Source organism: Ciconia boyciana, chromosome 15 (genome assembly GCF_034638445.1).
Source record: "Ciconia boyciana chromosome 15, ASM3463844v1, whole genome shotgun sequence".
Taxonomy (NCBI): domain Eukaryota; kingdom Metazoa; phylum Chordata; class Aves; order Ciconiiformes; family Ciconiidae; genus Ciconia; species Ciconia boyciana.
Window position 1 is genome coordinate 29,605 of NC_132948.1, and position 25,873 is coordinate 55,477.

The 25,873-nt window shown below is 43.5% G+C and overlaps 1 protein-coding gene across 3 annotated transcripts in view; it reads right to left on the reverse strand.

The window, feature by feature from the left end:
• The window catches only part of MORC2 (MORC family CW-type zinc finger 2), a 51,714-nt gene that overhangs the window by 14,749 nt on the left and 11,092 nt on the right, over window positions 1-25,873 (reverse strand). For 2 of the 3 annotated variants that reach the window (XR_012045197.1, XM_072879671.1), the window contains exons 5-13: window positions 20,174-20,264; window positions 18,484-18,592; window positions 17,012-17,171; window positions 16,819-16,930; window positions 14,882-15,007; window positions 9,422-9,501; window positions 4,854-4,936; window positions 3,861-3,946; window positions 366-506 (exon numbers count right to left, since the gene is read on the reverse strand). Coding sequence is in view for 2 of the 3 variants with exons in the window: in XM_072879671.1 (XP_072735772.1) it covers window positions 366-506; window positions 3,861-3,946; window positions 4,854-4,936; window positions 9,422-9,501; window positions 14,882-15,007; window positions 16,819-16,930; window positions 17,012-17,171; window positions 18,484-18,592; window positions 20,174-20,264 (988 nt within the window). In the remaining variant the exon portion in view is untranslated. Of the gene's footprint in view, window positions 1-365; window positions 507-3,860; window positions 3,947-4,853; window positions 4,937-9,421; window positions 9,502-14,881; window positions 15,008-16,818; window positions 16,931-17,011; window positions 17,172-18,483; window positions 18,593-20,169; window positions 20,265-25,873 lie in introns of all 3 variants that reach the window. The other variant, XM_072879672.1, reaches the window with a different exon arrangement.

The following is a 25,873-nucleotide window of genomic DNA, read 5'->3' on the forward strand; positions in this document are numbered from 1 at the left end:
ACTGGTTTTAATTTATCAGCTTTCTAAATCAGACTCAAGCAGGCATGCAAAAAGTAAGGTGGGCTCAAATATTTGTATTTGCTTTTTGCTCATCAGCCCCAAATGCCAGCACTGAGCACAAAAGCCTCATACTGCTGCAGGTATGACCAAAATCTGTGTAGAGAACTCTATCAAGAAACTAGGGAAATATTGGGCAATATTAAATATAATTTATTTGTCAGAATCCAAACGAAAGGCTGACAAAATGAGTAAGCCTCATGCTCGTGAAGAATTATTAATGCAGAACAAGGTTATTGTACCAAGTTATATGTAGGAACATGCCAGGCTTAAGCAAAAAGATTGCTGAAAAATCTCCAGGAACTCACATGCCACCCTCCAGCTGTGGGCCCACCTTCTCATACATCTTTATAAGTCGACTGCAGTTATAAATGAACATGCCATCCAATTCACGCTGCTCAATATTCACACCAAAAATAAAATTCAGTTCTTTGGGTTCCTTCAGTGCCCTGTAAGAGAATGAAACAGAGCCTCCGAGATGTTGAAAATAAAACTAATTATTTGCTGTCATTAGACAGAGGGTATGGAAATCCAGCACCTTTGAGCATTATGGGTTTACTAACACGTGGCCTGTAGTCTGCTATTTCTAAAACATGCGAAGCATTTGTTGAATGTGCATTTACAACTAAACATGAACAAAATACAAAAACTTTGCAATACAGGCATCAATTTAAGCTGGACAGTATCCGTTCAGATAATTTAATTATTCATTTGGATATATTTTCTCCTTCAGGAATGGATTCTGTTTTTTATTTCAGATCTGCCTGTTCAAAAAAATTAGTTAACTAGTTTTATGAAAGTACTGTTAGGTACAGATTGGTCCTCTCCAATGTCATTTTGGTTTGTATTTTCCAGATGTAGATCTCTATGCTAGACAAAGCATGGAAATTAAGATTTTGATACAAAACTACAGTCTTGATATTCAGATACTGGGAAAGTTCTCATAGTTACAAGTTTTATAATGCTATTGCTCTAAGTTTGAAAGCTGGAACAACACACAGCCCAAGCAGAGCTTTTTTTCTGGAAATGACAGGATAGCAATTTGCATGATTTCTACTTTATCTATGCAGCAGATGACTTCAACAAAAGTTGGCCTCAAGTATATTTGTGAGCACATATGGATTTCTGAATCTGAATCTTTGATTATCAGGAATTGTATCTCCTGCGATGCAGAAAGCCTCAAGAGATTTAGATCTCCTTGCGTTATAAACCAAACAAAATCCCCGTGTCTCACAAACAGAACTATTGCTCTTTAACAGACATTGCTCTTTAATTTAAGGAGGTTCCACAGGTTCCATGAAATCTATGCTGAGAATTTTTCATGAGAATCCTCAGTTTCAGGCTGAAAGTATCATCAAACGTGAGGTCCAAACTTTTAACTACTGCAAGGCATAGTCTGTAACACTGTCCTACACACCCCTCTCATTTTTGACCTCCTTTATTTTTCACCCTGTATCAAATTCTTAGCACTTATGTGCTTTATCCCAATTAGAAATTTGACTTCTCCTTACGTGATTAGTTGAAGATAGTGGAATTTTTTAAAATTATCCGTTGACTGTCTACTAATATCAGATATTAAAAGAACCTGAGCTGTGCATGCATGACCACTGCACAATAATAATCTGCAGATATAAGATGTAAGTCTGTCTTAATGTTCAAGCATCTCAAAATAAATCCCTGAAATAGATTATTTTCATGTTCATTTTCTGTTTAAAGCGATCCTCTTCCCCACACAGATGTACAGGTACCATGTTAACACACCTTCCTTTAAAACAGATGACTCTAAAACAAGTTACTAGGAAAACACCTGGAATAGCAAATTTCAGTAATTTTAAACCTAAACCTTTGCCAAGAGGTGTTTTGAACACTGCCAATACAGAAGCTGGGCTAGAATGTTACCCTTTTGGTCTCAGCTCATCCAGGTGAACAACTGTGATTTGAGAGCATGAGTAGGTATGGCAAAACACCCATCTCAGGGATTAATTTTCTTTTTCTAACTTCTGGAAAAGGATGTAAAGCCTTAAATTTAAAGTAACAACATGCACTAACCTACAAAATAGGAAGGGAATCTCCTAATTTTTATCAGAGAGGACAGGAAGTCAAATTATCATCCAAACCATGGAAAATTAAGTAGTTGGCCAAAAGCCCAGGATTTTATTACTAGGACTTTAGTATCTGTCCTATCCACTGGATTTATAACCTGACCTTACACAGACTTTGGAAACCAGAAAGCGTTTCTTTCATTGATGCACCCAGCACCAGAGAAACAGCAGAAAACTGTCCTAGGACATTCTCTAAAACTCAAGAGTTTTCTGAGAGGCTACAGAAATTGTTTCGTACAGAAGGTTTCCTATTACACACATTTTTCAGGAATTTCTTCTCTTTTCTGGATAAAGTACAAGATTATGGAAAAGCCTGACCCTCTGAACTGTCTCAGATCACCAGTAACAAATGCAGAGAAACAGGGAAAGTCATATGCCTGCCCAGAGCTGGCTGAGCACCGGGCAGCTCTCGCCTGGGAGCACACATGGCTGAGTCTGTACAGAAATACAGACAAAAGGCCTTTTCCTCTGCTGTTGGTTAGCTGTCACATACATCTATTTTCCTCATCATCACATATTTGAAACCTGACTAGAGATAACCTCTTGACATATCTACAACTGGGGTATTCTTCCAAACCAGCTGGTTTACATTTTGTGGCCTACAAACCTTCTTAGATTTAAAAAGAAAGAACTGAAGAAAACTTGGAATCTCTCATTTCTGACTAGTCAATAAAGGGCATAGAGAAGCTATTTTCAAACAAACTTGTATTGTCCAAGTTCTTTGTTGTTCAGTTTTTTAAAAGGAAAAAGTATTTTGCCCATTGTCAGGAAGGCCAGAAGACCAATCACGAAATTTTACTTTGTGCACTAATGTCATCAAAAACAAGAATTAAAAGACAAGCTGTACATGGAAAAGTACAAGAAAGCTGAAGAAAACAGCTTCTCCCAAGAGTTTCTGCATTTTTCAGATCACAGCTTTTTATTACTTTTAAATCACTTTTAAATTATTTATATCACTTTTAAATTAAAGCTGTATTTATTTATTTTTAGCATCTTAAAATGCATTAGATTATCTCTGGCAATAAGTCTGGGATAGTTCTGACCTAAGAAGCTATGTAAACTAGCATGCAAAACAACTAGGTGGGAACGGAGACTTGGTATATACAAATCCCTAACTTTCTCAGACTCAGCATTTGTTTTAAGAACATTTGTTTCTGGTTATGACTTCATTTGTGAAATGCATATGACAAATTTGCAAAAAAAACTGTATACAAAGAGTGAAATATTCCTGTGAATACATCAATAGTGAAGTTAATTGCAACCAGAGCTAAGTTAGAACAATGTCTTGGGATTTCACAGCACTGACTATAACAGAACTCAGCAAGTTTTTAGAAAACATCTCTACAACTCTAAAAGCCATTTCAGTGTAACTTGCTAACATTTGTTTGCCTCCCTGAATCTTACCTGCAGATGAAAAAGCAAAAGAGTGAAAAAAGCTGATGTGAAAACCAGGTAAACATCTACAGAAAACAAGCCAAATCCAACGATGTCATTCAACAAATAAGAGGGGAATAGCAGAAGGAACCAGAATAGCAAACTCAATCCCTTTGGTTTAACAGCCAGGTCATATGGGATGCCCACAGATATTTAACCTTTGAGCTGAACTGCTCCCTCCACCACACAAGCAAAGTAGGAGAGAAATCTGAGCATGTGGAGCGAACAGTCTGGGAAAATCAGAGCTTTGAAGCACCTTGCACTCACCGCTGCTTTGCATCCTTGATCCTTTTCTTGACATCAGCCTCCCGGCGCATAGTTATTGCAGAGTTTTGGACTTGACGTAGCGTCACCTGCAAACAGGCATCGCACAGTAAAACTGCTGCTGTGAAAGTAATGAAATTAACTCACTTATATGATTTTTTCCCCCTTCAAGAAGATCTCAGAAATGTTTTAAATGTAAATAATTCACAAATGGTGGAGGGTGACAATCAGCATGCCTTTACATTTAGGGAGGCGCTTGCTGCTCGGTTGTTTAAGCAGCTACACAGCTGCTTGGAAGAAAATGTCTAAATGTAACTAAATGTCTAAGGTAACTGAAACCAGAGGCTAATGGAGGCACAGGGAAACAGCCAGGGTATTTGGATACTTTCCATTAGATGCCAATAGGAAGTACAGTGATTTTAAGCTGGTGTCACTTTCTGATCCACCTGGCCTCCCTGCAAGCCCTCTTTCCAGCCAGCAGCAAGCTGGGTCTCAGCTTTGACCCCCTCAAGAGCCACAGCCCCACTAGGAGGAAGCAAACATCCTCTCTCCAAAAGCCCCTGCCCAAATGCTTCGGAGCCAGCTGTGCAGGCAGGGAGGGGGAAAAGCCAAAAAGCACCCAATTTTACTTCTGTTCAAATACCTCACATTCCTCTGGCCTCTTCTGCAGAGGCTGACATCAAACAAGGCGCCTGGGCACTGGGGGTTACCTTCCTACTCAGGATATATTGGAGGTTGTGGGCAGGGGAACATTAGCACGCTTCCCACTTGGTCTGGAAACCACATGTAGATGTTGCAGCACATCCAGTGGTGATGAGACCACAGAACTGCCTGAACCCTGCTGGCAACTCACTGCCGATTGAAGTCGCCAGCTGCTTAACCTACACACCAGGTGCTACCACTAAGTGCTGACCAGCCAGTGCTGCTCCAAAGCCAGTGCCCTGAACCATCCTTCAGTGCCTAAAAAGTGACATGCTGCCAAAGCACAAGGCTCACCCTGGACTCCCGCGTGAGATCCCCTCCTAGGCGCAGCTCAAGGGCACGGGCTTTACTCTCTGCCTCACGAGCCTTCTCCTCCGCTGAAACACACAGGGAAAAGGATGATGTCAACCATTCAGTACAGACAGCGTACCATAAGGCATTCACCTGAGAAGACCAATTTCCAGAAAGCCTTTGCTGGACTGACATGTACAAGGGTACAAAGGTAACACAAAAAGGTACAAAATAAAACCTTACATATGAGAGGGCATCACCGACATGCCATCTTAAACTTGCTCAGAGGTCACAATCAACACTGTCATAATAGCAGGGCTAAATTCTGCAAAAGCATGTTTAAAGGAAGGATCCATGAGGAAGTTAGGGAGGAACTGGAAAGAGTAAGGATGCAAGTGGCCCTGCCTGCTCTGTCCAGAAGCGTGAAGGCAGAGAAAGGCTCTCACAAAACAAAGACTGAGTCCAGGCTTGAAAAGGAGTTACAAAGAGGTAATTTTCTTGCAGAGATGAAGGGAAAGGACTACTCTCAGAAGTGCTTTTATCTTTGATAATTGCTAAATTTTGTCTGGAAAAAGACAAATCTGTGCTACACACAAAATAGGACACAGTGTTCTGAAAACCTACCACTATGCCTGATCTTTGCACACACACAGTTTACCACTTACAAGAAACTCCCCTTTTCATTTTTCTCCCAGACTACCAACAAGACTGCCTGGCAATAGGTACACATCACCCTCGTATTGCTTAAGATACATTCAATAAATTTCATTTTCAGAAAGGGGATACCTTCCTAAAATTGAGACACAAGGTGCTTTGGTAAATTAGCACCATGTACCTTGCATCTGCACGCTCTCCACCCAAAAGCACATTGGCTACAACCTTCTTATGTTCACTTTCAGGTCCGAAGCCTGTTCTGCACACAGCTGTACAAGAACTAGTTGAGTGAGTAATCTTCCTCCATCCCACAGGCTATGAGGTCCACAGGGGTAAACATGGACTGGCAAGTAATGCCCTGCTTGGGCAGGGAAAGTCAGAGCTGCAGCTGCCACCTGCAAGCATCCAACTTGGGCATGTGTGCTGTGAATGCAGCACTGACCTTGCTGCAATGCTCCCTGTGCTTGCTTCCGAGCACAGAAATTTCTGAAAGAGGATGCAGGGACACCACAGCCTTCATGAACTGTAGAGATTTCTAACAGAAATAGACTGGTATAAATAAAGTATGAATGGAAATGTTTACGTGCAAGATGACTAGAAGAAATGATAAAGCACAGGTTAAAAGAGTGGCATGTGCTGACAGGCACAGACACGATTTGGAAATACAGCCGGTACGTGCTGAGGGGTGGTGTGGCTTACACCAAGGCAAGCCGCAGGCCTGCACCCCCATAGCAGGAGGGCAGCAGCACAGTTGCAGCACACCCTACAAGCCATCTCCCTCCCCGCTCTCCCAACAAAGAGACAAACTGTGGCTGTGAGACACCCAAAACAAGGAAACACAACAGTGGAGGAGTGACCTTGCCCAAGATTTACGGAGGATGAGGTAAGCAAGAAGATGACAGGATAGCAATTGGCTTCTAGAGATTACCAAGCACCTCTCCAAAAAGCAGCACTCAGTTGCCAGCCAAAAGGAATCCAGACGCTGTAGCCAGTGTTTGATAACCAGTATCCACTGTCCTCCATGCCATGGTCAGCATTACTTGCGGAAATGCATGGTTTTGGTGTGTGGAGGTATGGGAATGCAAATGGGCAGAATCAACTTATTTAGACCATTACAATAAAAATCACCTTTCCTTTCTTTGCAGTGTTACCTTTGAGTTTTGTTCCACTAATTCTCACAGAAGGTAAGCTGCTCTGAGGTTCACAGCAGCTTACCAAGCAAGTCACAGAAGAACTGCACTGTGCAACCGATTTCATCATCAAGAGACAGTTCGGCTAAACGTGAAAACACAGGAGTTTGGAGACTGCTTAAAACGCTTGGTCCATTTAAATCAAAGCTTGTACGGTAAAAGCTGGTGGGGTAAATGTAACTGTGTCTAGAGGGAAGAACACAGTGGTGACCCATAAGGGCACAGGTCAAACCTGCTCCACTAACGCCATGACAACTGAGAAGGCATGGCTGACAGGGAACGATTCAGTTACGAGTCTGAGGGTTGAGGCCCTAATGGGTAAAAACGCATACCCTAACTGGGACGACGAGCACACAGCAGCTAGGATCCACATTCACGTCCTCCCAGGGGACAACAGGCATGGCATACCCATCATACTGCCAAGCAAGTCACTGGACACACTAAAATACTCCAGAGTAATATCCAGTGCAGAACACAGCTGTTAATGACTTTCACTATTGGACACCCATGTAACTCCTCACCTTTTCTGTTTGTTTGCTTTTCAGACTTTGTAAGAGGACTTCTTGAAACTAGGCAATGGTAACACTGAGATGCCTCAGTGCAGTATTCAGTCTTGGTTCAGAAATACACAGAAAGCAGCTGATGGTCTTTGACAGCTACCTTGCCCAGGAATGGTACTTTTTTCTTGGGTCCATCCACTCACTTAGGGATCTGGATGCTACAGTTTATCACATGAGGCAGGAAGTCAGCTCCCAGGGAACAAAGAGTGGCTTCTCCTCATCTTAAATATATGTATGTCTTCACTCCTGAGCCATGGCTCCTTTTGGATATGCCAAAGCCATGTCACCAATGGTCATAGATGCCCATATGTGGTTTTTTGGTTTGTTTTTTTGTTGTTGGGTTTTTTTTTCCCTTCCCCCCCTACAGCTATTTTTCGGTTATCGTAAGTTTTGGTCCAACAAGCTCATAAGCTACTTCCAGAGACTCATCAAGCCCTCAGTAGGGTTCTACAGTATGATGGATTCCAACACATCCCTGGCAGGCAGCCACGGCATACTGGAACTGCAGTTAGCTCAGCTGAGACCCACCATCTCTCACAACGCACCCCTGGTTTTGAAAGAGAACTATTCCCTGGTGAAGATCCCCCCTAAGAGCGGTGTGCATCCTCAAGAGAAAAAGTATGCTGAAGATGACCAGAAATTAATCCTTTCCATCAACAGCAGAACAAGATAACTTGGTTGTTACAGATTAAATTCATTTTCCTAGAAGCAAAGAAATGAGATCTGTGCCACTGAAGCCGAGGTTAATGCTACAAGAATGTTTTAGTCCTGGAGGCTTCATGTGATCAAATCTTGCAGAAAGCAGTCTGAGGTCTGCCGTGAGTTTTCACCACCATGCTTCACCACCACCCTTTGCTCAGCACCTTCTTCACCACCAGAGGCAGTGGGCTAGCTTTGGTGATGAAAATGAGTTTATGTTTCCATCCCAATGGTATCTGTTCTTAGCACTGGGACACCAAATGGCAGTATTCTTCAGTGTCAAGACACTAAAGCTCACCTCTTAAACATCATGAAGGCCTCATGGACTGCTGCAAGAAAGAAGCTTCTAAATCATGCTATTTGCACCTTCTTGAAGGCAATGCAAGTGTGTGCTGAACACCTGCTTTGGCTATAGGACTCAATCTAAAAAATAAATCTCTGAGGATTGAGGCACAGGATACAATCTGCTTAAACGTCATAGTTTCAAGTCTATCTTGTTAGGTTTTGCTTCATAAAGGAGGAACAGGGAACATAGCAATTTACGCAATTGCCTTTTGCTGCTTTGCTTTGGGCAGGGTCAAAAACACACTGCACTTAACGACTCTGCACAGGCTGAATGTGGCACCACCACTTGCGTATCTGACCTGCACACACAGGCACATGTGCCTAGAGCACCTCTTACACAGGGAGAGAGGACACATGCCTCTGACTGATTTATGAAGTTGATTTATGAAACCTACCAGAAGACATAGGTCAACATGTCTTACAACTTCCAAGATTCCTCCTTTACTACAGCATTTCCCCATCAGAGGTTAGGGAGACCGCTTTGTACGTTAAATTTGTGCAAATTTAATGAAGTTATATGCTATATTTATATGCTTACGCAATTTCTATATGCTGAATATCCAATAATGTCAAATTGGGTTTCTCCTGAGGACTACAGCACTTAATAGGAAGGGAAGACTAGATGGACAAAAGGTATGTCTTGAAGGGGAAAAAAAACCAAGAAACAAACCAGGACTCCCTTGTACACCTTGTACACATCAATCACTTTACATCGAGTGACAGAATAAAAATCTATTTTTTTAACAACTGCCTCAACAGGGAAGGAGCAGGAGGAGAACAGAACCAAAAGCTAATGATATGCAAAAGGTGAGAGCAGAACTGCGGGGTAACAGGGCGGCAGCTTAGCCAGGCTTCAGATGGAGCAAGGGCAGACATCTGTGACTCCAAGGATTATTCTGTACATGTATTCCCCAGAGGAAGTGGTCTTAGGGAACAATGTACGTTCCTTCCATTGCATGGAAGTAAGTCTGGGTCATCTGTAGTCACTGTAATAGCTAATTTCCTGAGCAACCATAATGATGACAGAAGCAAGGAATTTCAGGTCATATCCAGCAAGGCAGCCTCTTTCAGTCCTTTCTTCACTACAGCAAAATCAGGATGCATGCATACCCCGAAGACTCACCTATCCTTGCCATGTGCTCTGCTTTCTTCACCTCTTGCTCTGCACGGGTCTTGAAACGGTTTGAAGTGTATTTGTACATCCTGTGATGATCAAAACTTATTAATCAGCAAACTCAGCAGTAAGGTCAAACCAAGATTTCATCACTGTGTAAGAGAATAAGGTCTCCACATGCTACCCTACTCTTCTCAATAGATTCAATAAATGGAGAAGGAGGTTTACGTATCAGGAACTGGGCATTTTTGGATGCAGTTAGGCAAAAACTTTTTAAGTCAGAGATGCTTTAGTAGTAGCTGCAACCACAATACCACCTTCTGCATTAGCTGGTGTGGGAGAAATATATCCATATTCTTGGAGGAAATCCCAAGGTTTAGAGGAATAACTTCTTCAGAAGCAGAAAGGAGGAGTGAATATATATGGAAAGCTTCTCAAAAACCTCCCATTATAGATCAATAACCCTTCCTTTCTCCTGCAAACAGCTGTCCACAGGTGCAGTCTGACAATGCTCATCTCCATGCAGGGCTAGCTGAAAGCCTCTAAGTGGCAGAGCAACTCTCTGAATGGAGCTTCAAGTTTCAGCTCTAAAGTTTCAGGCCATGTCTGTATGCTACACATCTGACTCACAACCTTGTAATTTGTGCTTGAGTTGCAGTGGCTTGTTTCACCCTCCCTATATCGTAACATGCCAAACACAGATCACAATCTGACTGACTACTGCAGAGTAAAAGAGGCAGGCATGTGTAACAGGCAGAAGCTCGTGAGTATGCATCACCTCTGTGCAGAGGCATGTAACTGGGGAAGAGGAGATGACACCAAGAAGGATGATCAGAGCCTGCAGGAGCTCAAAGCACCTTAAAACACAAGGTTTTGGATGTATCGAGAGGAAAATCCCATCCCAAATAACTTTTTATGAAAAAATAAACCTCTCCAGCATTTAGCCCAAAGCAAAAGCCACTAGAAATGCTGCTTTTACAGAGAGAGGCGGAAACACATAAAGACATAAGGTTTGATTGACCAGCTCATTAATGTAGGAGGAACCACATTTAGATCCCAGTGAGTGACAAGATCCCCCCAAATGGCAGATAATCTATCAGGATCCATGAGAAATCACCTTGCACAGATGAAAAATGTCATTTAGGTATGTTTCTGTGGGTGAGCACACATGAATGTCGATACTGATGTCAGAAACAGTCTCACCAACAGAAATCCCTTGTTCCCAAATCCAGAAAATTCACACCACAAGCACAGTCCAGTTAAATACATTTCTGCATTTACTAAACTCATTTTCTGCTATTCATAAGGATCTCTTCACTGGGGGAAAAGCAGGCAGGTGCTAACTCTTCCAGAAATCTCCCAACAACCATGTTAGGAGATGCAGAGTCAGGTTTTTGGTGGCGCCATCTCCTCAAATCTACTTACGGGCGATTAAAGCTACCTGGGGCCGACAAGGAACACATTCTGAAAACCAGACAGCTTTCAACATGTTGGCATAATTAAATTAGCTCATCCACATCCCGCCTGACTTTCTGGGGGGTGGGGGGGGGGGGAAGAGAGAGAAGCAGGGTGAAGCTGAATTATCTCAACATGCCCAGATCCTGAGGCAGGGCGGTACCTGAAGGAGACCTTATGGACAGCACCCCCTTTGCAACAGGGTGCAGTGTGAGCAATTGCAGGGTGTCCCAGATAGGCATTGTGAGCAATCAGTGTGCCCACCCTCCTGTTTCACTTTCTTTTCCAACACCAAATGACTTTAGTCATAGCCAGGAAAGCCCCTATTCAAGTGGTCTGGAACAGCATATCTAGCAAGGACATATGGAAACAGGTTGGACAGACCAGAAGTCTGCAGGACGCAATAGTAGAACACACTCTCCCAGCTTCAAGACGTTCGTTATGACTGCCTTGGAGTGCCCTCATGAAGGGATACCCTTGCACATGGCCTGGCTACTTCTGCCTGCACAGCCCACACTGCTAAACAAGCCCAAACAGTTACTGCGGGAGGGAAGAGATGGAAGCAATCCTTCAGGAGACACAAGCCATTCCCAGGGAGGCTGGTACTGCAGTATCACACCTGCAAACACTAGTGAAAGATCTGCACAAAACCAGCCTGCCCCTGCCACCGGACGTTAAAGGCTCCAGAAAGGTACGGAGAAGCCTCTACCCACAGAAACACAGCTTCCAGAAAGGGCAGATGATCAAAGGAAAACAAGTGCCCTGATCAGGAGACAAGCTGTTATTCCTGACGAAGAACAGTGCAACGGCTGCAAAACCTAAATTTTCAGTAAAGGCACTTAAATACCCTAAAGCCCACAATGGATTTCCATTCTTTGTTCTCTAACAGCAGCACATCAACCTGCAGACAAGCCACTGTACAAGCTTTTCCTTCGGAGATGAAGGCAATCTTACTTACAGCCCTACTGTAGGAGGGGAGCCACCACCTCCTGAAGGCAATCCTCCCAAGCAGATCATGAAAGCAAAGGGCTGACGGACAAGCCAATGGCTGTACCTACCAATGTCCAACATAAGGCATGAAAGCATCACTTCAAACAGAAAGACATCTGGCCCAAAGTTCACCAAGAATTATGTAAAGAGACTGCAATCAGGAGTCATTTGTCAGCTCACCATCAGGTAATGACCTACCCTTTGCATGCCAGGCTGATTTATTACAAACGTTCTTATAAAACCAACAATATGGACGGACAGAGGTGTCTCCATACTGACAGATGAATGGCATTCCCTTACAGTAGTTCACTGGCCTTTATCAGGAGGATATGAATAAAATTAACACCTGTTTAGGCTCAGGCATCATGATGCTTCCCCAAAGACTGGCAAAGAGCCCTTAAGTACGTACCACACACAGCACACCATCTACTTGGGCTGTAAGACAGGAGAACCTTCACTGCCTGTTACCCATCCCTTTGCTGGACCAGGAAAGTTCAACAGTTACCTGGCCTAGGCTACTGAGGCTCTGAAAAAAACAGCTATGCTAAAGAGCTGAGCATCGCTGCCACATCAACTGTCCTCTAAAGGAACACCTTAATGGCAGTACACTTCCTCCATGTGCACCCATACAAATCAGAGTCTGTGCAGGGGAGTAGCATTAACCTGCAGAGCACTCAAAGCCCAGTAGCTAAATGGGGATGCGTGAGCTCTGGCTCCAACTCTAAAGGGAAAATCCCGGGCATAAACAACCCTTTTCAGCAGGTTCAGGGAGGGGGAAAAAAAAGAATCACCTATAGCTGTAAAAGCAGAGTAACTCCACTCTCAGAATGGACCGATTTGCTGGCTTTCCCTCAGGAAAGAGCGACCCAGGGCAGACTAAGCTCTGGTCAAGTGTCTGAAGGTAAAAGATCGAGTTTCCACAACCTGTCCAGGGCACAGTGTGGGCACCTACCCCAAGGGCTGTGCTGGCTCTCAGAACCCACGGTGAAGGCTTCGATGGCTTGTCCTGATGGCCACGCAGCTTCTGGAGCCCAAACCTGACTTCAGGAGCCTGAGACCAGAAGTAAGCAGTCTGGACACTCTCCAGAAAGACCCAGTAAGGCTACAATAATTGCCCCAAGTCCAAGATCTACACTGTGCTCTACAGGAAGGCCTGGTTTGCACAGTCTTTACTACCCTGCTGCAGGAGTGGGGATTTTAAATGTAAATGTCTTTACAGCGTTGGGGAATTTTTATTGGCCTACCATAATAAGCAGATCTACAAGGAGTCTGCAAAGATGCGGCACAAGCAGATTTGTTAGATACACCTGCACCAGCACTGATCCCATCAGTGTCAGCATGGGGCACCTGAGCCCACTGTTGGGTTCATCCCCCAGCACCACTGTTTACCACAATTGGCCCCTGAGCACTTGGTATTACACTACTGTTACGAGACAATACCGCAGCATTTCTTACCTCATCAGCCAGTGTAACTCGTTCTGTGGTTGGGCCTTCTTGCCCTCCATGCTAGATCATTCCTTGGTCACGAATTACCATTGCTGAGCAGTTACAATGTGAATTTCCCCTTCTACAGCTGCAACTATTCCCCCCAAAAAATGAAAAGCAGATACAGAATTGGCGATAGGGACCCAGAAGAGCTGCTGTCTAAATTGTCTAAAAACACAGTCTCTTTTGAACAGAACACAGTCCTATGGTATAGAACAAAATTCTCATATCCCTCCCCAGTCATCGACTACTGACCACTCGAAAAAGAAGATATGGAGGCAGATGAACATCTGGGGTGACCTGGTCCATGTTATATTATCATGACAATGCTAGCACTATCCCATAGCGATGGCATCCTGTCTTTGAGTCTTGCAAGAAGCTGGTCTCTGATGAGATAAAAACCTGTGCCCTCCTCCTCTGCTTTCTCTCCATAGTACTTTTGTTGGACTGCGGCACAAGAGGAAGCAGCACATGGCACTCACATGTAGGTAAAACGCAGTCAGAAATTCAGAGATTCTCTACCCAACAAATCAGGATTTATAGTGGCAAGTGGAGCTGCACCTACTGACTGCCTTCTACAATGAAATTACTGGCTTGGTCAACAAGGGGAGAGCAGTGGATGTAATCTCCCTTGACTTCAGTCAAGTTTCTGATACCATTTCACACGTTTTCATTTAAGAAGCTGAGGAAGTACGAGCTTGACAGACAGACCATGCTGTAAGTTGAAAACTGGCCAGGCTCTTAGGGCAGCAACCAGTGGCATGACATAGGATTGCAGTTAGTAAAAGTACCCAGCGGGCTGATAGCAGGCCCATACTATTGAAACATTACTGCAATCCAAAATGCTGTATTAAAACAATCCACAAATACTCTATAAAATTACTACTATTTTATTAAGACAAATCCTGTTAAGGTATCTAGAATGCAGCCTATGTGCTCCAGGGACAGAAGAACACTACTGCCTCAAGAAGACTTAAATACATGTTTTCCTTTCCCCTCCCATCCTTACAACCTTTTCCAGTCCCTGTTAAGCCAACTGGCAGCACACCTCAGCTCAGCTTCAAATTTTTTAAGGGAATTTAAAAGGAAGACAGGGAAAGATATTTCCCAATTCCATTCAAACCTAGGTCAGCTACATATAAAAGTTAATTTTCAAAGCAACTGTTTCAAAGTGCTTAGTCTCGTTTCTTTTCAGTAATAATTCTAACACCCACCATAGGTATTTCCTTGTCCTACTTAAAGTTACCCAACAGTTTTGTATGGATATGGCATTTTGAACAACCAGAATCTTCATTTCTTTGCTCTGAAAGGGAGCCAAATTGCACAAATTTGTCATGCAATTTTCAAAGGCATTAGATTTTCCACTATCTACCTCTTTTTCCATGATGTCAATACTACATCCCATTCTCTTACAATCTGTTTCTGTGGCTTTAACATGGAATTATGCAGGATACACCTGGAGAGCAAAATGCTAAACCTTTTCTGTAAGGGAACTCCAAAAGGTCCCACACATCTACAGACTTTGGGTCCAACACTTACCTTGGCTTGTACAGGCAGCATGAAAGTCGTTTGGTTTGTACTTTGTGTCCATTAATGAAGATCCTCATTCTGGGATCAATATAAAGCACAGCAGCATAGGCACGGAAGGAGCGGCGCTCCGGCTTTCTGCAAGAGAGGGATGCTTACAGAGACCAAGCATTTTGTTCAGCATTTCCTTGTAGGACTACTAGCAGACATTCTCCCAGTCTGGCCCATGTAGCCCAAAGACGACTCCATCGATTCACCTCCTGAGTAATCAGTGTCTCTTTAGTCAGAGTGCTCATCTTGGAGTCTCTTTCAGTCTGCATTCTGCTTCCTCTTTCCTTCACAGTTTTTTCCCCTTCATTCCCCTCCAACTAAGAAGAGCCATGACATACTACTGTCACAGACCCTCCTCCTCTATCCAAACCAAATGAACAAGTTTCTCCATGGACAAAACTTCTAAGAGTCTCATTTCCCAATAAACTGCTACCCAGGAGCCAAGTGACCAACAGAAGCAGCATCTCCTCACGCTGTTCTGCACTATCCCTGATGTATTTTAAGCACCTATGGCAGGATTCACACCTCTGGCAGGATTCACACCTCATGCAACTGTAACTGTTACCATCTCAGCTCATAGGCATCTACTTCAAAACATGCCAGAGACAACCTTCAGCAAGAAAGCTAGGTAATAAAAGAAAAGGCCTTTCTATTTTAATTACTATGCAGCTACACTAAGTGAGGCTTTTCTTTTAAATTTTTTCTACCTATGTCTTCTACAGAGATTTTCTATTGAGCTGTACATTTTAAATACTGTTACAAAACACTGATGCACATATTATTATAGCTTGAAAAGGATGTTTTGAATAACTGGATAATAAAGGTCAAACCTATGAACTGGACCATTTAACATTAAGTGTGTGCCCCACTTGCTAGTGCATTCTCTTACCCTTCAGTTACTCAGGAGTATGCTCCGACAGAAACTGCACTGATCACGCACAGAAATGGTATCACCAGGTCAGGAGGAAGAAGCTCCTTCCAGTGATCAGTGGTAATCATGAAAGCTCACCAGTAGGCATTAAAGAAACTGAGAAGCATATTAGATCCCTGGGGGTCCCCAAGGAGTTTGCTGCACGTGTGTATTCAATAACGTCAAGCTAATACATACAGAAATAGCTAGGTTTACAGTGTTTGAAACTGTATTTCTATGGGAAATTCAAGCACTTCAGGGAAGAAGTGTGTAATCTCATAAAAAAGGTAAAGCTTGCTAGGTGTGCCCATAGAGCTCTGGGATTTAATCAAGCATTTGGCTCAGTTCAGCTCAGTTTTTCCTTTTCAGGCTCCAAGTGAACAACTCAGCACTCAGCTCTCCCTGAACAGGGCCCTCGGCTCCTCCAGCTGTCCTCTGAGCACATCCTTCTTCCTTCTGCATCCTTCTGCAGGGAAGTCCAGGAGCTGCCCCTGCTCCCAGAAAGACGTGGTGATACACCCCACCTGCACCCACCCACACCATTTGCTCGTGGAGGCTGACCTGCGCTGCGCCTCGCATTTTGCCAGGGTTCATTTAATCACAAAACTCAACATTGGTTTGAGAGCAGCACAGACTCACAACCAGCTGTCATTTTGATGCAAACATCTTTTGATGAGTGTAGAAAATTGACCCTATTAGCTTAGGGCTCCTTTGTTTTAAGGCACCTGAAGAAGGGCATTGACTTTGCTGCTTTGACTAAGCTGAGACAAGCCAATGCAGGCATTCACACCAAACGCACAACCATAATGTCTGCAGGCCATTTACACACATGACCTCCAAACTGCTAAAGAACAAACTAAAGATCTTATAATTCTCCAATTCACCACAGAAACAGAAGCTTTTAAAAAACACATGCACACAGTATATAGCCAAACCCCACACATAATTTGATCAGAGCCCAAGGGCCTGTAACACCCGTCACACTTACGTTCCCTCTGGGGGTGTTTCTGCCATCTGAATGTCTCGGGAGTCAGAAGTCACATCCAGCTCTGGCTCTCCATTATCCATTAGTTTGAGGTTAAAGATGATCACCAGGGTGCCTGAGCAAGCAACAAGCTGATCAGGTGAATCCCAGCCAAACCCCAAATACCTTGCCCATGACCAGCACCGTCCATACGTACCTTTCTCACAACGGATCTTATTAAACTGCTCCATCACTTCCTGTTCTGATTTGAAAGGGGAATACTTGTAAATGAGCTCCGTCTCAATAGCAAACTTCTCCACATTGTCAGTCACAGGCTCCCGGCTTCGTGCGTTCCAGGTGGGCAGGGGAACAATGACCTGCAAATTGCATTGTACCAAGAGCTACTCAGGCTCACCCACTCCAGTCATCGCCTTCTGCGGATCATGGCCGAGCGACTTACCCCTTCCTAACAGCCCCCTACGTCACTGCAAGAGTCCTTCCTAGCTTTTCAGTGGTTTACACATCTGTCAAATGCTCAAGGACCCCTCTTTGCCAGCCTCCGAGTTGCCTTCCTACAATATCTAGTCTTAGACTGAACAATTCCCAAGTAACCTATATAGTACTGGCTACTCACACACTCAATGTCTTTTTTCCCCTCTTCTTGTAACAACTTTCATAATACTAAAAAACCACCCACTTTGCTTCTTTAAAAATGTCAACCTCTGTGCTTAACTCCTCTGTTGAACTCAAATATCATTCACTCATATTTCTCCTGATCTCACTCTTTATTATTTTTATAGGATTCTAGCAAGGTTATTGATGTTTTCTGTCATTTACAACAAAAACACAAATAGAATTATAGACCACAGCTGCCTATCAAGGACAGCAAATCCCATCCTCACTTTAGAGCTGAGGTCAAGCCAAAATTTCTGGATCCAGAGCCGCTATTGGAACTACATCACTGTTCCCAACTTGCTTCAGCAATCAGCTGGCCACTAGCAAGCACCGCTCCCTCAACAGCTTCTTTGTAGAGCTCCCTCCACTATCACAATGGAAAATGCTTTCTCAGATACTATCCCAGTGCAAATTTAAAACTTTTCATTATCGGCCTTGCGTGGAAAATATTTGTGCTTAAGCACAAAAATACTCCCATGTTAAGAATCTGGATACAGAACAACAATGCCTGAATTATTTATTAAGATATACAAGTTTTCAATAGGTAGAACCACACTGATTTTTTTATTTAAAAAAAAAAAAAAAAAGATGAGACATGTCTGGAGTTTATGACCTGCGGGTAGCAACTTCAATCACACCTTTAATTCTCTACAGAAAATCAAATCAAAGCAATAAATTTGAATACATCTCAAACTCAAATTTTGTGGGAAAAGGAAAACGCAAGAAGTCTGGGCATGTCCTGAACTCAGCATAAGCACCTTTAAGTGATTGTAACAAGCCCTTCAAACTTGCTGTAGTTTAGAGAGACCTCTCAAACAGAATTAAAACCAAAAGGAAAAAGTCTTTGATGACTTTGCAGAACCCCTACAAGCGTATCACCAAGAGAAAACCATTCACTGATCCAACCAGAGTGGCAACCAACACTGACACAGACTCTTCTCCTGTGAGAGCTGGGGAAGTTCAGATGAGACAGCGTTCACCATAGTAGTTCATTACAACAAAGTACATGCAAACCTCATCGATGCCTTCTTCCTCATGGAATGTCCGTGACAAGAGGAGGCAAGTCATGGTATTGTCTTTCTTCGTGAATAGGATGAAATCCTTCCCAATCCGCATGGAACCCCTGGAGACAGTTTTCAGGCTGCATGTTACACCTAACGCACAACACTTTCTAGAAAGCAGACCACATTACTGAGTTTTCTTCCCATTATGTTCAATTATGAGATGCCAAAACCAGGTAAGGCAGAAGAAGGGCTTAAACAGCAACTACCATTTCTCTCCAAACATCTCATTCCTTTCAAAAGGCATCTCAATCTGGACATTTTCATAACATTTCAAAACATTTAACACTAGTCACAATTAAAAGGTGCAAAAGTACAGCATGGCTTTCCAGGCTCATACTATGTAGGAAGTTTAAAAAAAAAATTTTTTTTTAATCTAAAAAAGATGACTAAGGTGAGATGTGACAATAGCCTTCAGATATATGAGCAGAAATGTAAGTGAGAAAGCAAATGCATACTTCATTTCGCTGGACACAGAATGAATAGCAGCAGAAAAGTTTCTGGGAGACAGACAATTTATTTCCTGATGTCTAACTCAAAAGACTCACTGACACTTCAGCTAATGCAACTTAGCAGCTAATTGTCACAAAAAGGGACAGTCCCATCTTCCTCCCCACTCTCCTATCCCCAGTAGTGCCTTCCCCATCTTCTCTTCTACTCTATTACCCAACTCGCCCAAAAAACCTTAACAAAGAAAAATTAACATTGCATCACAAGAAGGATTAGTGTTCTGTCAGTTCAGTTCTCTTTAGATTGGCTTACTGCGATACCAAAGCTCACCTTTCGCATGTTTAGGCTTCAGCCTGCATTTCTCAGCTGTAATATAGTATGCCTCTTGCTCAAGGTTAAGAACAGGTCAGAGATCTGTCCTGCAAGTGCACAGGCAGGATGTGGGATCTGTCCTGCACTGCAGCTGGATCAATAGTATCTCAAGATCCCTTACATCCCCTTTTTTTCTTTCCCTCCAGATTATAGAGTCCCACAGATTTCCCCAGTAGGGTACATATAAATAATGAAGCCACATGGAACAGCATAAAGCAGAACAGCCGATCAGAGTAAGCCATAAAAGCCCTCTAGCTTTCCCAAAGACCACAGCAAACACCTTTCTCTTTCCTAGCATATCCCTTCCAACCAGCAAGATTTCCTTCCCACCTCTGTTCCTCTGCCACTTAATCCCACTTCTCTCATTCCTTCCATTGTTCCCCTTCTTCTCCATGCATTTGTTTGATTTAAGAAAAAAACAAAAGGATTAAGTCCATCTGACTTGCACCAGACAACGTTCCTAGTGAGAGGCTACAGCACTATTTTGCTCCAATTTTACTATCTGTCTGCTACAGGCATATTAAGGTTTTGTTTCCTGCTCTTTCATTTTTTTTCCCCAGCTCTTATCTGTATCCTCTGCATCATGCAAACATAATGGCAAAACACTGTCATCAGCTTTGGACAGATTTCTCTGCCACTGAAGAACTACAGCAGATGTTCAATGAGCTCCTGTCTACCAAACCATGGTATCTTTATTTAGATTTCATCTGGTTTGGGTTTTTTTTCTGGAAAAAAAGGTATACACCTCCAAGGAAAAAATACATTTACTATCTCAACTCTAACCTCCATAATCTCAGGAGGCTGGCTTTTGTTATACCTACGATTTCAAGCCATTCCCATACTGCCCAATTTGAGTAGACTCAGGTGATCGCTTGGCTGATTTACCAAATTGAATAACACTGGCAGCTTCATCTGGAACGAGAGACAGAGAACAAAAAAAAGTTTCTTTTAATATAGAGACACACACACACATCTTTTAGATAAACTTATTCACCACTGTAAGTAGCACAGAAAGACTATAGCATGGAAGTGGCCAGAAGCCCAAGCCAAAGTTTCATCCTGAAGCTCTACCATACAGCCCTGTAAGACACATTGCTTGATGGCATTTACAGTATCAAAAGCTTTGTACAGATGCCATTATGCTGAAAAAAAAGAGCTTTAAGTTTCAGACTAGCCCAGTACCCTGTCCAAACTGCACAAAGACATTTCTTTTTACAAAAAAATGTCCACAAGATGATCTGTTGTGTCCACCACAATTATCAACATGCTCGTAAACCAAAACATATCCTGGGACACCGCAGCTCTGCTGTACTGCGTGCACTGCTGACACCACAGACTCGAAACATTGGCACTAGAGCATAAGTCAGTACTATAAAAAAAGGTCTTGAATTCAGGATAAACATTACTTTTTCTTCACAGCGTTGAACTGAACACTATGATTAATGAATGCACTAGTAAGGCAAAAGCTAATTTTCGCAGCAGATCGCTGGACTACTGACAGCAGGACAGCTGTGGGTGAAAAGGCAGTACTAGGCAAGTACTGCAGCAATTAACGGAGTATTTTATTAGCACAGGACAAAATGAAAGGACAGCTGAGAGGGTGTGTCATTTTTAGTTCAAGCCTTTCTATTGTTCAAGGGATAAAGCCTTTTAATATCATCCATAGGACAGAACAATTCCTCTCCCTTCCCCAAGGGACAGCAATCATTTCACCACAGAGTTTACCGGGAGAAATGAAATGCAATTCCAGAGACAAGGAACACGACGTGCCTTAACAGGAAGGCTAACAACAATTACAGTCCTCAAATGCATACACAAGCTGTGAGGGAGCACAGGACATTGCTCACCTCACCAGCCAGCTACGCAGAGGCTGAGCCCATGGACAAGCTGGATTTAAGCATACAGGAAACTTACCCAGGTCCACTAGTACTGACAGTGAATTTTTACAGTAAGGTGTTTAGTACTACTGGTCTAACACGAAATCACTGAGCTGGGTGTCAAAATGCCATTTTCCATTGAAATGACATTCAGATTTAAAGCCACAAATTACAAGGCGAAAATACGGGAGAACAACTGTGCAAGCACCTCGCTGCCTCAATTCAGTATGTTCATAACAGAGGTCCACAACTACTTCAAAACCAACTTTTGACTGGATGAGAGTACCTGTTCCTTTCCTTCAGCCTACTATAGTATTTTCTAGCCAGACAAAGAAAACATTAGATTATCTCGTATTTGAGATCTGGGTAAGGATATTGATGACAACGATGATATTATTATTATTATTACTATTACTGTATTAGTTTTAAAGCCTGGTCAGAAAAGGGGATAGGGGATATTCTAAGAAGAGAAGGCTACTGGAATGCTTTTGCTATACAAAAAGTTGTATCAACAACTGTTTTTAAGAAAACTTTGAGAAGCCTAAAAGGGGTAAAGAGTAATTGTCCAAAGCATTTCCGCTCTCAGAAAAGGTGACCATATGGTTTATCACTCAATGCTGTCCAAAACCACCCTATAAAAATTCTTCTTTCTGGGCAGAGGGACGAAGATGATCCCGAGCAGAGGGGACTAACTTGGGAGCAAGGGAGCATCTCTTTCTGCTCCAGGCTTGCTGTCTTTGGGAGAGATTTAATCTTTACCTCCTCCTAAGAATCAAGGTACAAATGATTTTTTTTTTCCAGCTTTTTTGAGTTAAGGCTCTGGAGGGAGTTTCACTTAAGGCTATTTTAGTCACATTGTTTTCATTTTGTCATGTCTCAGAGTTACTGGATTTAAAAAAAAAAAAAACAAACTCCCTGGCAACAAAAAGCAGGCTGATGTGATCTATGCCAAACAGACAAGAGAAAAAACGATCCAAAGGAATTCGCTCAGGATGGCAGATTGATTTTCAGAGCCCAAGAAAAGGAATCAAGGGCACAGAGAAAAAGTTTCCTAATAAGAAACAACAGACGCCTGGGATGAAGAACTGGGGGATGGAGCTGTTTAGTTCCCGACTGTTGGTCCTCCAGGACAGCAACAGAGAATCCTCCTGAATGACAGACAGACTGTTACAGCACACACGCTGGCTGACACACAACGCACCGCCAACATCCCTGCAGGCAGCCGTCTGCTTCCCCGCTATGGGTCACAAGCCATACCTCCCTGCTCCCCTGCCATAGCAGGTCACAAGGCAGCCACACTGAAGTCAAACCCGGCTTCACCCTTTGAGGAGAGTGCTCTTGTATTTCCAAGTTCTTCAGTTGAGAATACACTAAAGAAGGTCCCAATCTGACCACAGAAAATTATCCTTCCTGCCTTCTCCATAAATTCATCTGCTATATTCACATTAGGTAGAGTATTTGTAGTGGGCTCGACAGCATCCTCGAAAAATATCCCAGAGCCAAAGCATCTAATTTACTACCTGGGGGAAATCAGCCTAAACCAAGATTACTTCCAATCAAGGTTCCCCTGGGACAGGGGAACAGGGGAGAAGCTCTGAGGTCTTTCATCACCATAACAAACACAAGACTCTGTCCATCCATAAGCTGATTCATCGACTGGAGAGCCAAGGACTGATCAGCAAGACTCACTCACCTTTTAACAGTCCCATATGGCCAGCGTGAAAGTCTAACGGAGAGCGGAGACTAACAGTGGACTACCGTGGCCTGAACAAAGTCACACTGCCTCTGAGTGCTGCCGTGCCGGACATGCTGGAACTTCAACACAAACTGGAGTCAAAAGCAGCTAAGTGGTATGCAACAACTGATATCGCTAATGTGTTTTTCTCAATCCCTTTGGCAGTAGAGTACAGGCCACAGTTTGCTTTCACTTGGTGGGGTATCCAGTATACCTGGAATTGACTGCCCCAGGGGTGGAAACACAGCCCTACCATTTGCCATGGACTGATCCAGACGGCACTGGAACAGGGTGAAGCTCCAGAACATCTGCAATATATTGATGACATCATTGTGTGGGGCAACACAGCAGAAGTTTTTGAGAAAGGGAAGAAAATAGTCCAAATCCTTCTGAAAGCCGGTTTTGCCATAAAACAAAGTAAGGTCACGGAACCTGCATGGGAGATCCAGTTTTTAGGAATAAAATGGACATTGTCAGATCCCAAGGGATGTGATTAACAAAATAACAGCCATGTCTCCACCAACTAGCAAAAAGGAAACACAAGCTTTCTTACACGTGGGTTTTTGGAGGATGCATATTCCAAATTACAGTCTGATCATAAGCCTTCTCTATCAAGTGACCCAGAAGAAGAACGATTTCAAATGGGGCCCTGAGCAACGACAAGCCTTTGAACAAATTAAAGGGGAGATAGTTCATGCAGTAGCCCTTGGGCCAGTCCGGGCAGGACAAGATGTGAAAAATGTGCTCTACACCACAGCCGGGGAGAATGGCCCTACCTGGAGCCTCTGGCAGAAAGCACCAGGGGAGACTCAAGGTCGACCCCTAGGGTTTTGGAGTCGGGGATACAGAGGATCCGAGGCCTGCTATACTCCAACTGAGAAAGAGATATTGGCAGCATATGAAGGGGTTTCAGCTGCTTTGGAAGTGCCTGGTACTGAAGCACAGCTCCTCCTGGCACCCTGACTGCCGGTGCTGGGCTGGATGTTCAAAGGGAGGGTCCCCTCTACACATCATGCAACTGATGCTACGTGGAGTAAGTGGGTCACACTGATCACACAACGGGCTCGGATAGGAAACCCCAATAACCCAGGAATCTTGGAAGTAACTATGGACTGGCCAGAAGGCAAAGATTTTGGAATATCACCAGAGGAGGTGATGATGCATGCTAAGAAGGCCCCACTATACAATAAAGTACCAGAAAATGAGAAGCAATACGCCCTGTTCACTGATGGGTCCTGTCGTATTGTAGGAAAGCATCAGAGGTGGAAAGCTGCTGTATGGAGTCCTATACGACAAGTTGTAGAAACTGCTGAGGGAGACAGTGAATTGAGCCAATTTCTAGAAGTAAATGCCATCCAGCTGGCTTTAGACATTGCTGACTGAGAAAGGTGGCCATCTTTATACTGACTCATGGATGGTGGCAAATGCCCTGTGGGGGTGGTTACAGCAATGGAAGCAGAGCAACTGGCAGCGCAGAGGCAAAGCCACCTGGGCTGCAGCATTGTGGCAAGATATTGCTGCCCGGGTAGAGAACCTGGTTGCAAAAGTACGTCACATAGATGCTCACATACCCAAGAATCAGGCCACTGAAGAACATCAAAACAACCAGCAGGTGGATCAGGCTGCTAAGACTGAAGTGGTTCAGGTGGATCTGGATTGGTAACATAAGGGTGAATTACTTATAGCTCAGTGGGCCCATGACACCTCAGGCCATCAAGGAAGAAACGCAACATATAGATGGGCTCACGATCGAGGGGTGGACTTGACCATAGACACTATTGCACAGGTTATTCATGAATGTAAAACATGCACTGCAATTAAACAAGCCAAGCGGTTAAAGCCTCTGTGGTAGGGAGGACAACGGCTGAAATACAAATATGGGGAAGCCTGGCAGATCGATAATATCACACTCCCACAAACATGCCAAGGCAAGCGCTATGTGCTTACAATGGTGGAAACAACCACTGGATGGCTGGAAACATACCCTGTGCCCCATGTCACCGCCCAGAACACTATCCTGGGCCTTGAAAAGCAAGTCCTATGGCGACATGGCACCCCAGAAAGAACGGAGTCAGACAACAGGGCTCATTTCTGAAACAACCTCATAGACACCTGGGCCAAGGAGCATGGCATTGAGTGGGTGTATCACATCCCCTATCATGCACCAGCATCCAGGAAAATCGAATGATACAATGGACTGTTAAAGACTACACTGTGAGCAATGGGTGGTGGGACATTCAAACATTGGGATACACATTTAGCAAAGGCCATCTAGTTAGTCAACACTAGGGGATCTGCCAATTGAGCTGGCCCTGCCCAGTCAAAACTTTTACATATTGTGGAGGGGGATAAAGTCCCTGTAGCGCACATAAAAAAATATGCTGGGAAAGACAGTCTGGGTTACTCCTGCCTCAGGCAAAGGAAAACCCATTCATGGGATTGCTTTTGCTCAAGGACCTGGGTGTACTTGGTGGGTAATGCGAAAGGATGGGTAATTCCGATGTGTACCTCAAGGGGATTTGATTTTGGGTGAAAATAGCCAATTAACTAAATGGTATGATGTTAATTGCTATATAATACTGTATGTCATCACTCTTCTGGTTGCTATATGCCATATCAACAGTATTACAGTAAGAATCACCCAGATTAATGAAGAATGAACTTTGATGAAACCGAGCAAAGTGCAGCGGTGATGGAACCAGAACTGGCTTCAGCATGTAACAATCCAACACCACACACCATTTCTCCCGCTCTGAAAGACTGTTATGACAGATGGAGCCCAAAGTCATAGACTAAATGAACTCAATGGCCATTTTAGAGGGATGGCCAATAGACTAAGGGAATGATATCTGTGTGTATATATAAAAAGATGGGGAAAGTGGTGGTGATTAAATGGAATGTATTAGAGA